The 23,814-nt window shown below is 43.9% G+C and overlaps 1 protein-coding gene across 1 annotated transcript in view; it reads left to right on the top strand.

Annotated features, from left to right (window-relative positions):
• Nucleotides 1-23,814, top strand: part of LOC308089366 (metal transporter CNNM4) — a 36,026-nt gene that overhangs the window by 7,681 nt on the left and 4,531 nt on the right. The window contains exons 2-5 of the mRNA XM_080434048.1: nucleotides 5,824-5,967; nucleotides 6,900-7,040; nucleotides 8,067-8,236; nucleotides 17,536-17,632. Of these exons, the coding sequence (XP_080290174.1) occupies nucleotides 5,824-5,967; nucleotides 6,900-7,040; nucleotides 8,067-8,236; nucleotides 17,536-17,632 (552 nt within the window). The remainder of the gene's footprint in view (nucleotides 1-5,823; nucleotides 5,968-6,899; nucleotides 7,041-8,066; nucleotides 8,237-17,535; nucleotides 17,633-23,814) is intronic.

Below are 23,814 nucleotides of genomic sequence, written 5' to 3'. Positions count from 1 at the left end.
CTGGCATGAAATTGCAAAAAATCTGAAATAATTCTGGCAGTCAATGTGTTAAAGGTTTGAGAACCACTGCATTACATCACCCATTCACACACCAACAGTGGAGACAACCATGCAAGGCACCAACGTGCTTGTCGTCAGCAGTTAAGGGTTCAGTGTCTTGCTCAAGGGCAATTTGACACAGGCAGTCAGGAGGAGCTGGGGATCGTACCAGGGTCCTTCCAGTTCCCAGACGACCACCTTCTGAGCCCCTGTTCAGTCAGGCAAAGTTACAGTATTTAGTGTGTGGGCCATGCTGTGTTGACAGCAGACAACATTAGCTGATAAGCTGATTTCCTAGCTGGAGTCTGCCTTGACTTGTTAACATCAATTAGTGGTAAGCTCAGTCCAGTTGTATTCTGTTTTTGTAGATCACCTTAAAAGCACTTCAGCCCTAAAAAGAAACATCACAGTTACCACAATGAATACATTTCATTTATTAACGTTTTATTGCACATAGCTGAGAGGTGTACAGCAGATTGGATAATGCTCACGTTTTGTCTTCGTTCCTGTTTCTCATTTCGTTTCTTCCCCTTTCCCATGGGTCACTTTAACATCACGTGGCCTCCACTGGGAGAAAACTGACACTTGTTGATTTATCCACCTTGAGTCATGTATGTTGCATGACAAAAACACTCATTCCAGACAAACTTCCTCTTTGTTGCAGATTGTATAGATCTGTACTTTCCATTGCCAGCAGCAACAGAACATGAAGGATTGCACTCAGTACAGTGCATAACTCTGCCAACACCATGCATTTGTCATGATATGCCATTTCCATATGACATACAACTAATTATGTCATTGTGACCTTGCCCCCGTGACTGTGACCTTTTATTTCCTTTTACCTTTTCTATTCTAAGCTTAACCACATCAACCCTGGAGTCCAAAAGAGGTTTTTCAAAAACTAACAGTCTGAGCCACCAGGCATCCCCAAATGTTGTTTTCTTACCATTGCGGTAAATGGTGAGAAAAGATCTGTGCACTGCTAAGAAAAAGTGGAAGTATGTCTGTCGCAGTTTGTGAAAAAGGTCTAGCAACAGCCCAGCACCACATAGTGGGCTGACTCGGTAGTGTTTGAACTCTGGAGACCCCAGCTGACACAGGTCAGATCCTGCTGGCATGGAGCAGTTCATATGTGTGTGTGTGTGTGTGTGTGTGCAAGCCTGACTGATAAATATATGTTTGGCCGATATATCGGCCACTATTTGACGGTATCGGCAATTATGCTGCTGATGTGTCTAAATCGTTTTAGCCGAACATTTTCAATAATAGCCGATTTAGTTCACAGCAGCTTGTAGATCGGTTATTTTGGAAGTTAAATGTTAAATGTAAAAAAAGAATTCAAACTGATTTGAAACGTTGGTAATTGGTGGTCTAGGACTCTCCGAAATTGGGATAAAAAAAATCTTGCATCGGTCAGGCTCGCGCGTGCATGTGTGGGCGTTCGTGTGTGTGTGTGTGTGTGTGTTCGTGCGTGCGCTCGTGTGTACAAAGGAGTCGATAGATTCTAAAAGTGACTCTCCTGTGACTAGCAGTAAGTATGTCCCCTGTGGTCCCCGCTTCCTCTGAAATATTGACTCAGCTCTGTAGGGAGCTCAGAGAGAGGTCACACACACACACACAGTCTCACACACACAGTCTCACACACACACACACACACACACACACACACACACACACACACACACACACACACACACACACACACACACACACACACACACACACACACACACACACACACACACACACACACACAGACTTTTCCATTGCATTATTTTTCCATTCCTTGTATTGCCACATTAATTACTTGGCATGCAGTGCACAAGAATGTTAACTAATGAATTGTTGAGCATTGTAGATAGATTATAGTACTGGGTTGAAATAACATATGGGACATTGTCGCAAAGACCCAAGATAAATCATATTGTTAACACATTGACTGCCAGAGTTTATTCATAATGTACTCACCCCTGTGCCAGCAATTTGCGTGTTTTTTAATTTTTTTGTTTTGTAATTTTTCATTCAAATACATTCTCTGATTGTGTTGTCAAGCACCTACGATTGTTCCACCAGTAGAGAGCAGCACATCCAAACATTGATCACCTCGCTCACCCCCTCCCAAACAGGCCCACGTCATATCCGGTCATTCAAAGGATGTGACGTTTTCGACAATTCCCGGCCCGCTGATCGGCCTGAAAACGACGTGATACACTACGACGATGGCTGTTAGTCACCCGGACCAAAGAAAATAGAAGTTGAGCTGTCCGTTTGTCTTTTCTACCGTGTGAAAAACCGTGTTTTTCCTTATTCTGGCCGAAAATCACCGGAAAAAAACAACGTGACCCGGAAATGATTTTTTTTTTTTACATCCGGCTCCGGGTGAGTGTGACGTAAGTGGAAAACGAAAGTGTTGATGAGAAATAAACACAGCCGTGCGATCACAGATTAAACAATGAAAATTCAAAAGAACGTGTAAACAGGCTCTTATGAATCCTGGCACTCAAGCGATGGATTTGAAAGAACGTGTAGACGGGATCTTGGCACTGTATGTGTTAAGATGCACCCCAAAGAAACACGCATAGCATCTTCTCACTATATTCACAGTCACTTTATTAAATAAGCATAAGCCAACACAGGACACAACCCCCACACACCCACTCTTTTAATTGCATGCGATGCGACGGTGCGCGCTAGCTGACGCCAACTCGGGACCCCTGGATCGCCGCCCTCCGTCACCCTCCTATCCAGCATCAGGTCCCAGAGCACTGCAGTGTCTCTGGCTCCGCTGTCAGGCCGCGCACTGTGTCTACTTAGGTGGTGCACCTCCGTCACCCTCCTAGCTGTGCCTTGGGTTGGCTCCCACAGAGTCAGTACCCTCACCATCAGTTCCGGGTGCCTGACACAGTCATCCTTCTCTCCCTGAACCTTGTCCGTGACCCACGGGAGGCCCCCCCCCCCCCGTAGAGGTCCACCCATGTGACATCGAGTGCTATTCGTAGCATTCTTGTGTGGACACCATCCGGGGTTTCCTGCTGTGTTGTGAGTGTCCCATGTCTCTTGCCCTATACAGCAGTGCTGATTCTGGTGTACAGCCGTCTCTTGGACGTCATCTCCCACCTCAGATTTACATACTCTCCTCATCCCGTACAAGGCGTTCCAGGCAAGTGCCATGGCCATGCCGTCATGGACCCCCCGTTTCAATTGGGCAACAGTATTTTATTGAGAAGTGTCTTGATTTCAGACCATCCAAAATGTATCAAGCCGTGGGGGGAGGGGGGGACAAGCTGAGGACCACCGGCCTCAGCTTGCCAGAACACGGTGGTGAGTGTACCACCGATCTACTCACAATGCGTCGCATCATCCCTGACACGTTGTGAACTTGTAGACGGGCTATTTTTGGCGTGCGACTCATTCCGCCGTACGACAAATTAATCATGACCGCCTTCTCTGGAGACTTCAGAGAGTCCAGACTAAAATATACAACCCCCTCCCTCCACCAGTCTGTCTCTCTCTTGCGAACATGACATCATGGACTCCTCCAGTAAGCCGGGACTCGGGAGACAAATAGGTTTACTCTATGCTCTATTCCTGTGGTCAAGCCAAGGTCAGGGCACGGAATGTTTAGAATGTCCCTGTGGCACTCTGCCAATGCCGTCTACTCAAACCCCCCCCCCCCCCCCCCGGCTATGCAGGCTGGCATCAAGGACGCACTCCTAAAACACTTCAGATCCTGTTAAGTTCAGTAAGCCCTCTCTCTACACGTCCCGTTCCCGATCTGACAGGCCTCTTCTTGGAAGCGAGGAAAAGGATAGCTGATTGATGGCAGGAATACTTTGTTTTGTTTCTGTCACCCCTGTCATTTCATCCTTGATCATGACGGGCCTTCAGCAGAATGGAAACAAAAATAAGCCAAGGAGTGTGTGCGTGTGAATGTGTGTACTGTAGTATAACATTATGACGTGCAGTGAAGGCAGGTCCTAATTAGGGCTGCCTGCAACTATCAATTATTTAGGTATCGATTATTCCATTGATTACCTTTTGTGTGTGGACATACGTGCAGTGCACAGTCACTACAGGTACTTGGCATGGCATGTGTGAGTCAGGGCGGGGGTGAGGGCATTATCCTTCTCCACACGGTGCCTCTACCCCCAAGACAGCTGTGACTAGTGTTCCGTTCTGGCACTGGCATTAATAATTCAGCCTGCATCCGCAGCGCGCCATGGCAGCCTGTTTGCCAGTGCTGCACTTGATGTGGACACAACCATTCTGCCAGAAAGTCTCGCATCAACATTTGCACTGTTGATACACTATTGATATCAGTGATAAAGTGCCAGGTGAAAAGTTCATTTTTGTGTGTAATAAGTGTGTTTGTTTATGTGGATTGTGTGTATGAGCACATACAAGTGTGTGTGTGTGTGTGTGTTTGTGTGTGAGAGTGCTTTTGTTTGCACGTAGTACAGTAAAAGACATGGCCAAAGTCCACACCCAGCCCTACCTATAATGACCTGTAACCATTAACGTGCTGTTTGCGGTGCAAGCAGAGCAAATTGGGGGGTGGGGGGGAAGCAGGCGAGAGTTGGGAAATAGCCGTTATCAGATATAGTCATAAACATATAAATGTTAGCCGTGAGGGAGTTGACATACTGCAATCCGCAGGCTTGGTCCAAATCACATGTTTTAGTCATTATGATCACATACTGGGTTGAGGCTGCGGTACTGGGTAGATACAGTGCTTTTTCCTCCGGGCAACCAGCCTTATGAACAATGGACACTAACAGCCCTGTTGCCTGTCTGCCTGTTACACACACATACAAACTCAGAGGCCAGCTGTGCATACACACACACACCCAGGCGGACAACCACATATACATAGCATGCACATTTATTAAGCATAAGGCAGCACCTTACACACACCACACATTATTATTAGGGGTGTGCCGATACACTAATTTCATGATTCGATACGATATTTGGCTCACGACATCGATACGATACGATATATATGGCACTTTTTTATTATGAAAATATATGGGGTGAAAAAAAGCTTATGTTCTGTTTTTAGTTTTTTTTTCATAACGATATTTCAAAACGATACATATCTTCACGAAAACGTATCGCGATATATCGGCACACCCCTAATTATTATATTATTTCAACATATCCCACAATCACAGGCACATGACATAATATTTAGAGGTCGGTTAAAGACACCTCACAGTGTGCAATAGTTATCCTTTTTCCTTTTTATTATTTTTTTTCTTTGTGTCTTGTTGCTTCTCGTATCATTATGAGATATATAACAATAAAATCTGGAATCTTGAATCATAAACCAAGCATGTCCGTCAGTGCCAGCTATTTGACAAATAAACTTTGATCGGATCTGGCTTGCCCTGACTTGACTTTTTCAGCGATTACCAGGGAGCCAAATCATGCATTCTAACTTCACTTTGGAAATTATACACTACTCTTTCTTAGGATCATTGAACCCGATGGGCTTGCATTAAAAATTTGCAAAAATTGCTGATCCTCAAGCTCACGTTTTTGAAAATTGACTGTTTTATTATAATTAATTATTTTAATAATCAATTAGTTCTATTAACCGTTGCACTCCCAATGTATACTATGATAGGCTTTGAGATGCGCTCCTACACTCACTGTTTTTAGACAAGCTTGCTATTTAGCCGATTGAGTTGACATTGATCCAGGCCTTTGCTTGGTGGATTGATTGATTGATTGACTGATAATCCAACTAATGCCTCTCTCTATCTTGCTCCCATTTAGGAAAATCCCATCTGGCCATTGTGCAGAAGGTGAACAACGAGGGGGAGGGAGATCCGTTCTACGAGGTGCTGGGATTGGTCACGCTAGAAGATGTCATCGAGGAGATAATCAAATCAGAGATTCTGGATGAATCTGATCTTTACAGTGAGTGGCTTTGGCTTATCATCATCTTCATTCCACTGTATTTATTGAGTTTATTCCTTAGTATTAGCCTTTTATTAAGTGTTTTTTTCTTTGTTGTTTTCTCATGCCAACCATGTAAAGCGCCTTTGCGTACTTAGAAAAGCGCTATATAAATTAGAGGTATTATTATTATTATTATTATTACGCGTTTGTCACAGCCAGTGCAATATGGGAACCCAGAACCAAATGAGAAGGAAAAACAGCGCCCTCTGCTGTTTGTACTATCTCACTTGGCTCTGGGACAATGACGACGTGGCACCCGTGCGCAAGGAAACCGGGGTTTTGGTCTGCCTTCAGCGTTTCACTTCCGGTGGTGCGACTATGTTTTCATTCCCACTAACAATATGTCTACACGGAACACTAACACCACTTCTCCCAGAGAACATGGATCGTTTTGGTTATAAGCCCACTTGTTTCTATGATAAAAGAGCAAGTTAAAATGTGAATATCTTTTCGTGGTTTTGTCTGCTCCGCGGACGCTATTGTTAAATTAGTTTCGGTTGGTTTCGAGTGGGGAATGATCGGCGGACACGTAAATCCCACCCACTACATTTGATTGGGTAAAGCGCGGCCTGCTTCCTGATCTGAAGGCACGCCCACTTGTAGCCCAGTGTGTACACGTTATGACGAACCTTCACGACAGATTCCAACGCAGAGCAGAATCTGTTCTTGAGAGATTACAGCCAGTGTGGTGAGAAAATGTGATAGGCTGCTTGATTGCTCAGCTCTCAGTGGAGACTCTGTATAACAGTATTTCCCCCTTAATGTCACTATAACAAAAAGGACCACTGCTTTATCTTTTGATTAGGAATAACAGATAGTTATGTTATTCTGGTAACATGTTGAATTTAGACTCTTGTCAAATGATAAATTGTTTGTGTGCGTGTGTCCAGCTGATAACACCCGCCACAGGAAAAAGGTGCCGGCCAACAAGAATAAGAGAGATTTCTCGGTCTTCAAGCAGCATGAGACCGAATCCAAAGTTAAGATCTCTCCTCAGCTACTGTTGGCCGCTCATCGTTTCTTAGCCACAGGTGAGTAAAAGTCATACACAAACTGATACAACATGTCACACACAATCATAATGTTACTGACTCACCGGGCCTGTACCACATTTAAAGTGCTCCAACCAGTATTTCATTGTAGTTTTTGACTACCCATCTTCTACGCATTTAATTACATCAACACTGAAGCTCGGTGTGCCAGAAAGTGATTGACGCAAGCTGCACATCCGGCAAAAACAGTCACACGTCCCTACTTGCCATTCTAAGCTCAGATTTCTCCTTGCGTGTTTCCTCAGGAGCCATATTTAAGGTCTAAGCACCAAGTATGCCTGTACGTGCTTACTAGCAAAATGCGACATTGGCATCAGGCCAACGGGATGTAAAGTCTTCCCTGCACTACAAATCAATTGAGCGTGTGGACTGTTGCCATCTGTCGGGTCAGAAAGCGGCGGCTGACAGGAGGCCTCCCAGTGGAAGTTAGCACTAGCCGCAGCTAGCATGACGTAGCGCTTCTCAAAACAAAACAGGAGCACATGAGCACGCATGAGCATGTGTGTCTTCAGCGAGTTTAAAGTATACTGTACGCTCTCTCTTTCTCTCTCTCTGTTCTTTTCTCTTTCTCTTCTTTCCATCTCTTTTTGTGCTGCCTTTTTTTCCTGTTCCTGTTGACCTCACCCTAAACACCTATGTTCTTTTAGTTCTTTTAACCATCAACTTGAACTTTGAACTTTTTGAACCCCTGCACACCCAGTCACTGTGCCTTCGTAAAGACAAAGCATGACTTGACAGAATGAAAGCAGAACGATGTTTGCTCCGTAGATTGCCCCACCTTTCACTCTACACTCTGACTCAGTATACTGTGAACCCCCGTGTGGGGCGGAACGTGTCTTTGTCCCCGATACAGGTGGGGCAATGGGCCATACAAGCCCTCACTCAAGCCCCAATCACAGCACTTTGAATTGCCAGAACAACTCCCTGTTGAAACTTAGGTTTGGAATAGATTTCTTGCCGTCTTCTTTGACCTTGACTCTTGCTCTCTCTCTCTTCCTCTCCCAGAGGTGACCTTGTTCAGCCCATCTCAGGTTTCAGACAAGGTGCTACTGCGGATTCTTCGCCACCCTGATGTGATCCAGGAGATCAAGTTCAATGACAGCGACAAGCGCTCACCGCAGCACTACGTCTACCAGCGGGGCAAGGCCGTGGACTACTTTGTCCTCATCCTGCAGGTACAGCATGTTTGGGTGTGGGGAGGGGGCTGGGGGGCTACGGCTTACGCTACCCATGTACTAATTTAGCTGATACATCTATACAGGGCTACTGACATTAATGAGCAGGAGGATTGAGTGTTAGGAGTCCCCGGTGCCTCTAAATTTCCCAGACGGCCTCTCTACCCACTCGGCTATTAGTAGGTCTAAGCTACACACATATACTGTAGAATCCCCCCTCCCTTTTTGTTTGCGTCAGTGTTGAATGCAACTCCAAGCACTCGCCTTAAACAGATGTCACTGCTTTGCATCAGAACTCAGAGAACACTTTATTGCCAGTATGTGGAACATAAAGGAATTGGGTTTAGTCAAGGTGCGTCTTGTGAAACATTGGACAAATTATACAGTTTACAATGCAAACAACAATGTGGAAAACCTACAGTGTATGTGCAGGGCATGCAGGCAGGACTGACACACAGCCAGGAAGTTCTAAATTGCAGTGTATTATTGCAAAACGGTCCATTTGGGGCACAGCATTTCAGTTACTGTACAGTGGGACACTTTTTTGATAGTTTCAGGAAAGAAGCAGCAGAAGCGGCAACAGGCTTGTCCCGCCTCTGCAATAGCCAGACCTACAGAGTTGTCTTACAACTTCTCGGTCGACTCATACTTGCATGGCACCTGCATGCGGGTGTGCCTGTGTGTGTTGTGTGTGGTGCACTCACCTGAGCATATACGTCACACAACATCACCAGGTTGGTAAGTCAAGTCTGCAGCAAAGCCAATCAGCTCCACAAGGAGATTAACGGTCTTAGAGAGACAGATTTGGTCTCTGTGCGAAGTTAAGACCCTTGCTCCTCTTTTGTACTGGTACTGACTGAGCATGCTCACATCATAACACATTCACACCATTAACTGATTTTTTTTTTGGTACATATAGGGTTTTATATTTGTTGATGACATGTATTATTGTGTTAATTTGTTATGCTATGTTGATGAATTGGATACATAGGACCACGATGGAAACAAGTCCTCAGGACTTTTTTGTGTTATCCTTTTAGTCTTAATGTCAGACTGCACCACGTGCTTACATTTCTGTCTAATAAAGTATTCAATCAGTCAAAAAAGACAGCTCAGCCAGCCTCCCCTGGGAAGAGTAAAAATGGTTGAACAGTGGAAGTGAGGGGATGGGGGGGGGGGTGGGGGTTTAAGACAGCTGTGACCTTGGTGTGGCGCGGGTTACCGGGGCCCAAAAGGCCCCCTGCTCTTTGTTAATTGATCTCCATTATGTAAGAGGGCCGGGAGAAGCGGAGGGGCATTATCAGTCAGCTGTCAATACACTAATGCCACACGTGCACGCGCACACACAGACACTTCATACGCACCATTGAGCAAACCATTGATAGCCTGAATGAATCCATATACCTGTTGTGGACATATAAACAGAAAGAAATATGCTTTTATCCTACCCTGCTTATTAACACACACACGTACATGCGCGCGCACACACACACACACATTCTTGTTTTCCCACGAAGCAGTGATGTCATTGTCCCTAAATAGTCATTAGCTAATCCAGAGCTTCAGACACCCCCCCATCTTTGTGGAATCTTCCCCATGGGAGGCAGGATATTGTACATTACAAATAATCCATTGAGTGGGAGAGTGAGGGTGCATTTAGTGTAAACAAATGCCATATGGAATGAGGGAGGATTACACATCTTCCATTTTCACATACAATATCTGTACCATAACATGATGATGCTCTCCCTGGATGGGACTCAGCTTGTAAGAGCGTTTTTAACAGTACAGGTACAGTTTGACTCATCAGGGTATTATTTTTTTCATATTTTATTTTCTTCAATTTGTCCTGTAAACACTGTTATGCTTACCCAGTACTGCAGGATTGTTTTTTGGAAAACAAAGGAAAGGGTGGTGGGGTGGGGGGGCTAAGGGTAGAGCGGAAGATGTATTTAGATGGAAGAGAGAATTTTTCTGGTTTACTAAACCCCTGGCTAGAGACAGTCTTTTGATAGAAGGTCCAGTTTGTGTGTGGTCATTTCTAGGGCCTATTTTGAACTTAATGTCATTTCTAGAGCCTATTTTGAACGTAATAAGATTTGGGCCTATTGGGTATATTTCTACTGCTCTTCATCATGCGTGTGTACTTGCATACAAATGTGCGCATCAGATGATTGCGTGGGAGGCTGCAAGAGACGAGAGACTCATGAGAACCAGGAACTTCATTACAGATAATTCACTGTCCATCCTAAACTTTATTCCACTCCTATTATAGCTCTGAATGTGTGCATGTGTGTGCACATGTTTGTGTGTGCGTGCGCGTTTCCTGGCAGTGACCCCCACAGTCGGGCAGACAGAGTGTGTTTGTTTACGAGCGGTGTGATTCATTGGCCTATAAAGATGCTGTGTTATTCTCCCAGAGCAGAGAGACACACACACACACACACACACACACACACACACACACACACACACACACACACACACACACACACACACACACACACACACACACACACACATACACACACTGTGGAGCCAAAGGCCCTAGATAACCACAGTTCACAGTTCACTCTACCATGTGTGCAACACAATGGCCTTAACAGATAATTTGAGCACCATACCAGCTTGTTGCCGGACCCGGGGGCCATCCAATACGAGTCCATGTCCCCGACTGACTGACTGACTGACTGACTGAATGAGTCCCCATTATTGAGTGTGTGACTCAGTTATCTCGTCCCTATAAGCGTAGTGCACTATGAAAATATAGACTGACTGAGTGATGAAGTTACAGCATTGGTTGGTTGGCTGGTTGGCCTACCAACTGTTATACTAGCCCATCGCAGAGCAATCGTCCCTCCATGGTATGGGATGTATTCTCTCCTCGGTTGGCCTACAAACTAGCCCCCTCTAGGCCATGGGATCTAAAAAGCGTGTGAGAACAATGTCGGCTTGTTTGGAAACAGTCTACAATGTATACATTTAAATGATTTGACATAACTTCACATTTAAAATGGCTAGTTTCAAAGTTTATTTGGGAGTTTCTTTCAAGGAAAGGATTTCTACATAGTTGCTAGTGCTACCCTGTCACATTCGACAATCGTGGCCACCACTCACACTATCCTGTATCCATAATTTCAAATGAAAACAGAACACATATCCCCACTGGCATACATATCCGTGTCTGGCTTAACTAGGTTTGCTTAGCCCGTTAAAATGAAGAAAGCATGTCATTTTAGATTTTAGCGTCGGGCTATTCAAAAATAGCAGATCTACTAGCTCACAGCATGTCACTTTGTGCCGCACTGCAAGCTTGTACATCTGCTATTTTTTTACATTTTGGAAAAATCTTGAAAGTGTGAGAACTACTGAGAAGGTATTTGTAGAATCGACCTCAGGTCTTAATGGCCTAATCATGTTTTTACTGTAGCATGATGTTTCTGCTTGGGGGGAGAGAGAGAGAGAGAGGGAGAGATAGTGAGTAATGTGACGTCATAGCTGCAGTAGCATGTGAGAGTCAGGCCTGCCCTTACGTGACTCTTCACACACACACACACACTCACTCACTCACTCACTCACTCACTCACTCACTCACTCACTCACTCACACACACTCTCACACACTCTCACACACTCTCACACACACTCACACACTCTCTCTCTGTTTAAGCCCCAAAACGTGGCAGGCGGATGTTGATACTGACACCTCACACACTGACTCAGAAACTATTTGTATGTGTGTGCGCACATGCACAAAAGTGTCACAGTGAAAACTGACAAGCATGTCATAGGAAACTGCTGTTTATCAGCCAGTTTATCCTTTTCATTTTATGATTTTGATATGATTTGATTTATTCAACATCTTGGTTAAACGATGTTGCATGCTTCTCAGGGAAACGTCAAGGACATATAAACACAATAAAGTTGTGTGACTTATTTCCATTGTGGTCACGTGTCGTGCACATAGTCAGGTCTTTGTGGAGGATAACCAGGATAACTAATGCATAACTAAGATGGTTGGAAGAAGTGGAAAGACCCTCAAACACACACACACACACACACACACACACACACACACACACACACACACACACAGTCACACACATGCCTGGTCCTTGCAGGAGAGTGTGTGGTATGAGGCCGGGCCCCCAGCAGTTGGCTTATAAGTTATTAAAAACCTGACATTAACCCCTGCAATGGCTCCACATGACTTCACACACACGCATGCACGTGCGTGCGTGCGTGCATGCATGCGCGTGCGCACGCACGCACGCATGCATGCATGCACAGACACACACCAGGACACACACACAAACTTATCCCAAGGCTATGCTCATCTTTCCTATCGGCTGGAAAGAATTCAGTGTTGCCCTTAGCTTAGATTTTACCTGTAGCCAGAGCTCAGTGCTGGAAGGTCCTTGTTTCAGAAGCAGCAGGTTTCCATTGTGCTTTTCAATCGGCCCCATTCCAATACTTCCACAACCTGGAACCTTGTTCCTTTCAATCCTAATGACCCTGCTCCAAGACTTCCACAACCTGTCCTTGTTTCTTTGAAAAGCGTAAGGCCCTGTTTCAATACCTTTACCATTGGTCGTCCCATAATTAACGACAATAAATGTATCATTTTGAAAATACTTTACCTACAAGCTCACAACGCATCGCATAGATACATGGGAACCTTTTATTACCGACTGTGCTTAAGAATGGCTGCTTAACTCATTCACTGCCAGAATTATTGCTGGCCGCGTTTGCCCACTGCCAGAGATTTTTCATTGAAAAAAAAAAAGTACTCAGGAGCCGAGATACAGAATATTTAAGTTTTAATTTAACAAGGAAGTGGATGGGAGTCTAGATCTTTGAAATCTAGACTCTTCATCAGAGTCTAGATCTTCGAAAAATCATATCTCCTTGGTCTTTGGGTCAAATAAAAAAAAAATTTAAAAATTAAAATACAATTACGTTTTTTACGTCAGTGGCAGTATTGGTTAATTAGCTTTTGTTGATATCAACTGATTTGTAGCTGTGCATAGTGGAATACAAAGTAAGAATGTCATTGTGTAGTGAAAACATTCTTGGTTTTACTGTACATACTGTACAGTATGACAATAAAAGTTCTTGTATCTTGTATCGCACTGCAACACCTCTGTGACATGCCCTGGCTGATGTTCTGGATTGAGACTTTGGGACACCCATTCCCCAACTAAATACCAGTGAACCCGGCATTGTTGGTGATTCATGCGCAGTTGAACTTTGGCCAAGACCCACCCAGGCACAATATTACATGTCTTAGCAACAGAAAAAACACACACACACACACACACACACACACACACACACACACACACACACACACACTGAGCAATGAACTTTCTACAGGGAGGGTTAGGGAAATGCTGTTTATATGACAATAGCAGCTCCACCTGGAGGAGAGGAAAACTTGCTGATTCATCCACGTGGGTCTTTAGTGTTCTTATTCACACACTCACAGAGACAAAGACTTCCTTATTTTGTCACAGTCTGTGGTGTAATAAGACCTATTAGGGAACTATTAAATGATGCAAACACTACCAACCATAGATGTGTCTGGCTTGCACAGGGGGAAACAAAAAATACAAGTTCCCTTAACACAGTTTGGCGTATGGAAGCATGTTGGTGAGTGCATGTTTGTTTTGTTGCCGTTTTGTTTGTTTTGAGTAAATCCTTGCGTATGTACACAATATGCCTGTATGTGGACAGCCTCTTTGGGGCCTTGCCAACCTTCTGAGGCCATGTGTCAGTGTCTGTATTTCTCTGTCCCTGTTGGTTCCCCCGTGTGAGGCGTGGCCTGCACCCGTGTCTGACGTTTCAGATACTGTTTTCCGATTGGCTGTTGTTATTGGCTGTGGCGCGTGGCGGAGTGGCCCGGCAGTTCTCCTCGTTGAGGAGGAGAGTCTGGCCTGTTTTCCGTTCTCCATTGTCGTGGTCACGGCCATTGGGGGGTGACCGTTCCGGTACTCTAATCTATCACACGGTCGTGAATAGGATCTTGATGTGCCGTGAGGATGATGGTAAAACCAGTACTAAAATGACCTTGTGGGGATAGTGAGGAAGAAAAGTCATTTTCATGCTTAAAGAAATGTTTTTAGAGTTACGGTTACAATTATGCAACGTTTAGGATTAGACATTTAGGAGCTACTGCTTAGGGTAAGAGATAGTGTTTCTTTGTTTTTGGGTTTAAGGTTCGGGTTAGGCTGGCTGAGCAGGTTAAAACAAAGAGATCACATTTGTAATGTCCCCACAAAGCTAGTGACACAAACTTGTGTGTAAGTGGGCAGGCCTGTACTGTACATTATGTAATGACTGTGTAGGTACATGACATGGGCCTTCCACCTCAGTGCTGTGGGCTGGCTGTATTGGCAAAGCTGATGGCTGAGCAGGGCAGGTAGAACAGGTCTGGCCAGACACCCTCCTCGCTAACTTGAATTATATGCTTCATTGCGCTCCGGTGTGGCGCACCAAAAATAGCCGATCTACAAGCTCAGACTTGTAGATCGGCTATTTCCGGCACACACAACGCTGCAGGTTTCACTCCTCTTCACCTCTCACCCACCTGAGCCTCCCTTCCGTTTAACTTTAACCCATTAAGACCTGGAACGCATTCTATCCTGTAACTTAATTATTTTGACCCTTTGGAGATACTCTGTTTATTTGCTTCAGTAATTACTGTATTACTTGTGAGTATGCAACAAAAAAACAACAACGAATAAACAAAACGTTTAAAAAAAAAAAAATACCTGGAACGCATCTGTGTCACTTTAGATTTCTTTGGCACAGAGTGCCAAATAAATGAGCTTGTAGATCTGCTATTTTTGAAAAATCTTTAAAAAAAAAAGAAAAAAAAATCTTTCCAAAAAACTTAGGATTTGGAAAACATTTTAAAGAAGACCTCGGGTCTTAAAGGGTTAAACACTGGGCCATGTGGTGTATGAAGCCAGCAACCTGACCTTCACCAAGATTGGTGATGATTGTTGACTGTGTCATCAACGCGAGCCTTGTACACTAGTGTCCACTCAAAGTACTCACAGCCTTTAGGTGCTGACAGGGAGTCAGTTTGGTGAGTCCCTGCTGCCTTTTATAAAATAAACAACATAAACATTGCATCCCTCCAGACCAGACCTTGTAAGAGAGATAGAGAAGAGCAACACTGACCCCAGGAGGTCAGTGAGCAGCTGATGGTGATAGTGTCATGTACTGTACAAAGTTCTCTGTGATAATTATGGAGGAATTTATGGAGGCATTTCACCCACCTCTTTTATACTTTTAAACCTGTGATGTGACAATATAAGTTAAAGTTGAGGACAGATTCTAAAGCTTCAGGTATCTTGCATCTATTGTAGGGATGTTGGAAAAAAAATCGATTAACGTAAAAATCTTGATTCTTATCATCACTAATTCAGAATCGATTCACAATTTCCAAAAATCGATTTATTACTTGATTCAAGGCAATTATGTTGTGTGTCTGCATCAAATAGAACTACACCTAATCTAAGATACCATCAAAGCCAAGAATTTTGACAAGCCACCCTCTCTGGTATTATATAATGTTTAGTTTGAGCTGTTGGAAATAACTAGGCTACACTTGGTTGTTAAAGTCCAGATGACAACAATATGACTGTAGTGAATTAAATAGATAAAACTGATTGGGAATAATTTTTTCGTTTTGAATCGGAAAAATAGATTTTTTATCGTGACCCCAATAATCGGAATCGAATCGTAAGATAGCAGAACATTCTCATCCATAGTCTATTACCAGTTCTATGTACGCCGTAAAATCCTGAATGTCCAAAAAGTAAAATTAACACTCAGGCTTCTTCAGGTGAAGAAGGTATATCTTCAGATGAAGAAGGTCTATCTTCAGATAAAGAAGGTCTTCTTCAGATGCCTGAAGAAGGTCTATGTGACTGAAACGTTGCTTAGATAAATAAACACAAATACGGTGTGCGGGTCATTTTATTTTATTCTCATACGTTGATCCCCGCCTACTCACCCGTCACTGAGCCGATGAGGTGTGCGGAAGACTTTGTTTTGTATCCTTTTATCCATTTCCTGAAAAGTAATGATTTCTAACATACAAAGTTTCCGCCCCACAGCGGTGAAGTGTGACGTGGTCTTTGCCTCACAGCTCAGTTCAGACTGAAAATTTGTAAATTTGCTTTGACACACAATAAGCTGTTTACCCTTTTTTTCTTTTTACTTTCATGTTCATCTTTTATGCATCTTCTATGTACGTATATGTGCTCGCCAAAGATCATCTTCCATTATTGCCTGCATTAATGGATTATAATGTTTTAATAACCTTTGACACTTTTATAAGAACAATGGCCCCCCTGGGTTATGCTTAATACTGAATGTTGCTCACTGAAAAAAAGCATACAGTATATGCCAGCTCACAATGCCTCACATTGCAACACACTGTGAGCTTGTAGATGATCGGCTATTTTCAGTGAGTACGACAAAGTATACGGGAAATCAGGCTTCAGTTTCGCCATACATGATCTATTCTACGCCCTTGGTCTTCCATCCTGCAAAACTAATTTTGGCCGCGTCTGATGCCATCCGCAGAACTTTACAGGTGGTCACAGGTTGATGCCTCAAGCTCGATAACTTCACTCATCCCTTTCTTTACGTATTCTCAGAATCATTGTTTCCTCGCTGTCTCCTGTGTGGCGCGGAGTGGGGGATGGGTCAAATGGAGGGATGGACAGATGCGGGGGGGGATAGCGTGGATTAACTGTGCCCTCCGTGTTGTTGCTGCAGTTCACACATTCCAGTGGCCCCGGGGCCAGCCAACTCTCTGTACCAACACACAGAGGCCTCCTTACCCCCCATCCTTGTCCCCTCTCTGTCCACCTATCTATCCCAACATCCATCGCGCTCTCTTCCACGCTTCCATTATTATGTCACATTCAGCTTTCAACCCGACATCCGTATTTTGGGCTTGTTGTCATTATAGGCGAAACGTTTTCAAATAGCAGATCTACAATGCGTCTTTATGTGCTTGGTAGATGAAATTTTGCTCTCTCCGTCCGTCCGTCCGTCCGTCCGTCCGTCCCTCCACTGCAACTCTGCAGGCACAGCTTGAACTGTTTGCCCACCATGATTCAGGAGCATACTGTATCCACTGCTCACCATGTGATTATTCATTATTCATGTGAATAATGAGTGCTTAATGAGTGGTATTGGCAACTCTGTTGAGTAGGTTGGTTGGCGTTTGGCCATTGTTGTAACGTGGGCTCCATCTTTGCTCTGTTCGTCTGTCAGGGCCGAGTGGAAGTGGAGGCCGGCAACGAGAACATGAAGTTTGAGACGGGACCCTTTTCTTTCTACGGCGTCATGGCACTCAGCGCCCCCACGTTGGGTAAGTCCTCTCCTCTCCTCTCCTCTCCTCTCCTCTCCTCACTCCATTCTTGTCTACAGTCACAGTGCTTCTGCTGCCCCCTACTGCCAAAGAGATGTCAGTGGCCTATGGTTACAGTAAGCTGTGATGATATCGTTGCTGTCGGGCAGAAACCTCTTATCTTCATGTTCAAACTTTTTGTGTTTTTTCATAAATTAATGCCCTACTTGATCATACTATAGCGTCACACAAAAACACCAAAAGTAACAGATCCACAAGCTCGAAACGCGGCACAAAGCACCGCGCTTTGAGCTTGTCGATCTGCTACTTTTGCTACTTTTTTATTTGAATCCTGAAAAGTAACAGTTTTAGACCTATGAGGTTTCCACCCGACAGAGACGATATGACTTAGAGTTTCTATTTCAGGAGTATTCCCTTCCAGGATATATGACACCGTACTGCATGCATTACAGCATGCATTCCAATGATGGCCACTGTATTGTAAATAAATAAAGCACAGACTCCTTAGTGTCATTGCTTCCGGTGAAGTCCTGTGACGTTTAACACATACACACACATTATCAGTGTCGGGACAATGAAATGGGTGGCGGAAAGTTCCGATTAATAGTTAATTATTAGTATTATGTTGACACTGGTTGGCTATTTGAAAATACACACTTGGAGTCTGTCTCTGCCCTCCCTCCCTGCCTCCCCCCCCTCTCTCTCTCTCTCTGTCTCTCTCTCGCACGCACGCACGCACACACGCTCTCTCTCTCTCGCACGCACGAGAGCGCTCTCTCACACACTCACCCAAAGAACCCTCACTCATACCTTACCTCCTGTGCACTGTAGAGGAGGGGATCATTTTACATTGTAAATTAACTTTGTCAAATTCAAAACACGACATCTGATGTTTCATGTACGCATTAAGCGTTGCGAAATGTGTGTGTAGTGTGGGAGGCTAGTTCAGCGATGGCACTGGGACGCTAAAGGCCTCCGTGTGTGGGCTGGGGTGGGGGGTGGTCTCTGAAACCTCCTTTGCTTGATGACCTTTGACCCTGCCCCCCCCTCCCTCCTCCCCCCAGCCAGTTCTGCTGTGATATGTGATGTGTGCTTCTATTTGTTCGCCTCCAGGTGTCACCTTGCCCTTCTGTTTCCTACTTGTGCCAATTTTCTCTCTCTCTCTCTCCCTCCCTCTCCCCATCTGTTGACTGTCTCCATACAACTCTCAGAAGAGCAGATCACTCCTGCAGGGGTTGGGAGAGACACATTTTAACCACTTTGAACCTGCCGTCCACATTTTAGGTAGTTGGGCAGGAGACATTTGTGAAATTTCCAAAAATGTCAAAGAATTATAATTTTAAAGATTTTTTAAAAATGAGTGAAAATAGGCTTTGTGAGCTTGTAGATGGCGGGGAAAAGGGAGTGGACCAAGTATAGAGCCCTGGGGGACCTCAGCCCCCCCCGGGTTACAATACTCGCAGTAACGTAAGTGTTACTTCAACGGTTCCCGGCATCTGAGAAAGCCAGTCCCGTCCTGTTAACACATCGACCGCCAGAGGTTAATCTCATAATGTACTCACCAGTGCCAAGGTGTTTTTGTTGTTTTTTTGTTTTTTTCATGTCGCCATAGATCTTGTTAAAATCCTTAAGATTGAGCCGTAGACGGTCTGTTTACATCCGCGACATCTCAACGTATCTCCCAGTGAAAATCACGTGTCAAACGGGGCATCCATGTTGTAGTTAGAGCGGATTACGTTAAACAGTGAAATGCGAGGAGAAAAAACTACAGGAAGAGAATTGAGTTTCAGTTTCGTCTGTAGAATGGGAGCGGACGTGATCGTCAAAACCGGATCCCAAATAATTCCGTTTCCGGTCATCAAACCGGAAACGGAAGTGGATCAAAAAAAATTCGAAAGTGAACCCGGAAATGTTTAGCGCGAAAAGACCGTGGACCGTAGGGCTACGGTCTCGGCGCTTAACAGTTGGATTTAACGGACCGTAGGACTACGTTCTTGGCGGTTAATGTGTTAATGTTGCACCCATCTCAAGGGGAAATGTCTACAAGAAGCGCTTTGAGCCAAAATTTTTCCCATGCATGCCCTTCGCCCTCTTTCAGTTTTGCCTGTCTGTCATTCCGTCACTGACTCTCCCTCCCTCTTCCTTCGCTCCTCTCCTCTGTCTGTCCTGGCGGTCGCTCCTCTGTCTGTCCTGGCGGTCGCTCCTCTGTCCTTCCCCACGGTTCTCCCCCAAGACCCTTTTCCTGTCCTCTCAGTGGCTACATCCCGTCCTCGTCATCTCTCTCTAAAGAGGTTTTCTCTGTTCGCTCGGTTGCCAGGTAACCTCCGGCATGTCTGGGTCCTTTTTAACACAGAGGATGGGGTGGAAGGGTGGGCTTACTCTTTAGAGCAGGTGGGGCTGGGACTGGTAGCGAGGATTGCAAGGTTCAGAGCTGAAGGGATAAGCTGGCATTTTTGGCAGGTTCGTTCTTTGAACAGTCCTTTTGTGCTGGAGAAGATTGGTACCAATATCTCCTCTGTGCTTCCAGCATTTTTTTTAATGTGGGGGGTTTGTTACCCCTAGTTACTAGAGCCCGACCTTGCCTTTTTTGAATAATTGGCAATTATGCAGCCGACTGTATTTAAACACATTTTTTACATTTTCATGTAGCCGATCTGCTTTTTTCAAAACATTGTAATTGTTTGTTTTATATTTACGATTTCTTGTTAATTGTATAATTTCAGTTAAATATTCTTTTAATTTTTTTAAGTTTAACTTAATAAGAAGTTTTCATTATAAATGTTATTTATTTACAAAATATGTAGATCATCGGTGCTCTAGGACAAAATTGGGATAGGTATCGGACCTAAACTCTGTCATTGGTCGGGTAACTGGTCGCAGTATAAAGGAGAGGCACAGAGGCACAGTGGTAACATAGGAGCAGATCCGCTCCTTGCACAACAGATTGGCAAATCAATGAGCTCATTTGCCAAAATGTCAGTGCACACAAAGAAAAAAGCATTTAACACAACATCTACAGAAGAAGACGGAGAAGGCTTTGACAACACCATAGAGCCTAAAAAGCCCCCTTCACTCTTATGCAGCTTCAACCAAGCTTATGCTTATGCAGCTTCTCTGTAGTTTCCTATGTTCCTCCTTATTACCCATAACTTGGTAGTATTTTTATTTAACTACGGTATATTCTGTTGTCTGTCATTGTTGACCGTGCATGAAAAAGAGGAGACAAGGAAAGGAGACTGAACTAGTGAGATCCTTCCTGGGGTTTTCTGAGTGTACAGAGTTTGTTGGATCATTGTTGTCCTGTCCTTCTCTTTCTGGATCCTTGTTGGTCAGTAGATTCTCAAGACAGAGGGTACTACAACTAGCAACATAGTTTGTAGTCTGCCAGAGCTCAAAGGAGCACTAAACTCCTGCAATCTATATTTCTACTTAACTTCACCAGTGACCAATTCCAAGTTTAATACTCAAACCTACCTCTATTCCCATTTACCATGACCGGGAAGGGAAAACGTGGGCGGTTAGGCATTCTGCACAACATATTCATCTTTTACAATACTGGAGACTTTGTACACGTGGGATAGCCATAGAACGGAGCATTCTGTTTGGAATTGGTCCCGTCACCCATCCATCATAAGCTCAGAAATGTTACTCACTTCAATGACATTAGAGTGACGTTGAGCTTCGGTAGAACCTTGGGTCGTATAGCTACCTGGGGTATGAAATAAGTCAAAATATTGTTTATCATCTTAATCTGCTGCTTCTGTGATCGAGGAACCGAAATTTGTGATTCTATTCACCGTCATTGTATGGTGAAACCGTTCTCAAAATCTCACTTTCAGCACATAAATTAACGTGAACAAAAGGGGATTAAGTCAATATCTTTAAAAAACAAAAATGGGGCAGATGGGGCCTATTTCGGTTAGTTTACACTAATATTGATGACTTTTCAATGTATATGGGGCTAGAGAACTGATCTCAGGGGTAATATAACATGAATACAGCCATTTCACTTTCCCAGAAGTAAAAGTATCAGGACAAATGTTTGAATGTATTGGCAGAATTTGCTTAGTTCGCGTTTGTTTATAATCTAAAAGAGTTACTTCGAGAGCTGCTTCACCATACAATGTGAGTGAAAGAATCACTACTTCTGGGTCCTCAATCACAGAGCACAGAAGTAATGGATAAAGATCAACATTACTTATTTCATGCCTTGATAGCTAATACAACCCAAGGTTCTACCAAGTTTAACATTGTTTAACACTGTTGCCACAGAAAGTTAGTTCCTCTTATAAAAAAACATTCACATGCTTTTCAACCAAACTTTTATCCTTATCATTGACATTATCTTTTAACATCCAGTGGAGGATTTTCCTGCAAATGTCACCACAAGGTGGACACTCAGCAGCCTGGAGTGAACAATGGGTCCCTGAAAATTGCGCACTACAACAAATGCATCAGTCATCTTGTTTGAAGGATGGGACTTTAAAACTGGGAATTGTCTTTCAACATGACTAAGGTTGCCATTGCCTAAACAACAAAGCTTTCACCAGCTGTGATTAATTAGTGATTAATGATGATTTAATCTGACCACAAGAATAAATCTTCCAGAAATCCTCTGCTGGATCTCTAGATTTCCTGTCTTGCATAAGATACGTTGAAGATTGTCTCACACCTGAAGGAAGCAGTCCCAATCTAACTGCTGACTGCCATATTAGACTACCTAATCCAATCATTTAGCTAGCCTAACTCCCCTTATATATAACTCTATGCTAACTCCTCAAAGCTAACCAAGTCAACATGTCCAGGTAAAACAGTTTCCTTACACTCACTGAGGCCCCCTGCTGGAAGATTCACACCCACTCCTGGTAATACAACTGTGGTTGGTAATATATGCCTGTGTAATGGAGCGTGCTGTGACACTTTGATATGATGCAGTCAATGCTTTGGCTTTGCCTTGGGTGTAAATGAACACATGCATGACAACAAAAACTCTACTTTTGTTTGTTTACATTGTATAATAATGACTATATGAACAGAGGTGGAAAATAACCGCCTGTCGCTTGCCGTCGTACGAGGCCATCAGCTGCTCGGAGAAGGCACTCGCTCGCCCTAAAAGCTTGCCCTAAAAGCTCGCTTAGGCGCGCCTCACAAGCCTCAAGACCTCGCTGTCGAATGAGTTAACAAAAACAAACGCTCCTCTTCTCCAGCCTTCCTTGTAAAAAACAATATAACCTCCTGTAGATGGAATAGAAGCAGCTTGTGACTCCATGTCTATCAGAGGAGGCATGTGGTTGTCTACAGCCTCCCCAGGGCAACAGGGATTGGGGGTTGGCAGCGATAGGGAGAAGTGGCAATGACTAACTGATTGATTGATGTACTTTATTTAGTAAGACATGAGAACAACAGTACATGGAAGTACAAATTCACAATACAAGGTCTACTACTTGGGGAGAAAAGAACAAAAGTAGGAAACTAAAAAACTAAAACCTATTTCCACCTCTGTTAATAAGCCACTTATTGTAACAGAAGCAGAAATGTGAGCGTGCTGTCCACAAATAACACGAGATCTTAATTCAACATTGTGTGATATGTGGCTACTTACAAATAAACAAGGGGTATTACTGTATGTCTATGATAACTTGTCTGTGAAAAAATGCTAGTGCTGTGCTCGAGGACTGATCTTTATCATGTAAGACTCAAGGAAAAGGCAGGTGAGATCATCCCATGGAAGGAGACAAACTTCAGGCAAATTGTATCACCCCGATGAAGACTTAAAAAGGTTGAAACCATAATCACATAATCAGCCATATTAGAATAAAGGCTTTTTAACAAAGATTCTGTATATGAGTGCCTGAAGCTTAGCTCTTTCCATGATGAAAGAAAAAAAGTGAAACAAACTTGGTTATTACCAGCAGGCTGTTTTGGTTTTATCCTGACAAGTGAAGAGGAAGCTTAAATGTATGTACAGGTAGCAGTTCATCAGTACAAGTGACTTTGACACTGAAGTTGATTGTCAGTGCCTTGACATTTGAGCATTGGCACCACCTGGTGTTGGGAAAGTGAAACGAATGGAGTGGTCTTCGTGTGCATGTGTGAATGGGAAGATTGCGATGTATCACTCACCATAAACCCCTCATTGCCCCCTCTCTCATAGGCCTGCTTAACATTTGTTTAGATGTTTG

This window comes from Gymnoscopelus braueri (assembly GCF_963280865.1).
Source record: "Gymnoscopelus braueri genome assembly, chromosome: 7".
NCBI classification, from domain to species: domain Eukaryota; kingdom Metazoa; phylum Chordata; class Actinopteri; order Myctophiformes; family Myctophidae; genus Gymnoscopelus; species Gymnoscopelus braueri.
This window is presented reverse-complemented; position numbering and strand designations above follow the sequence as displayed.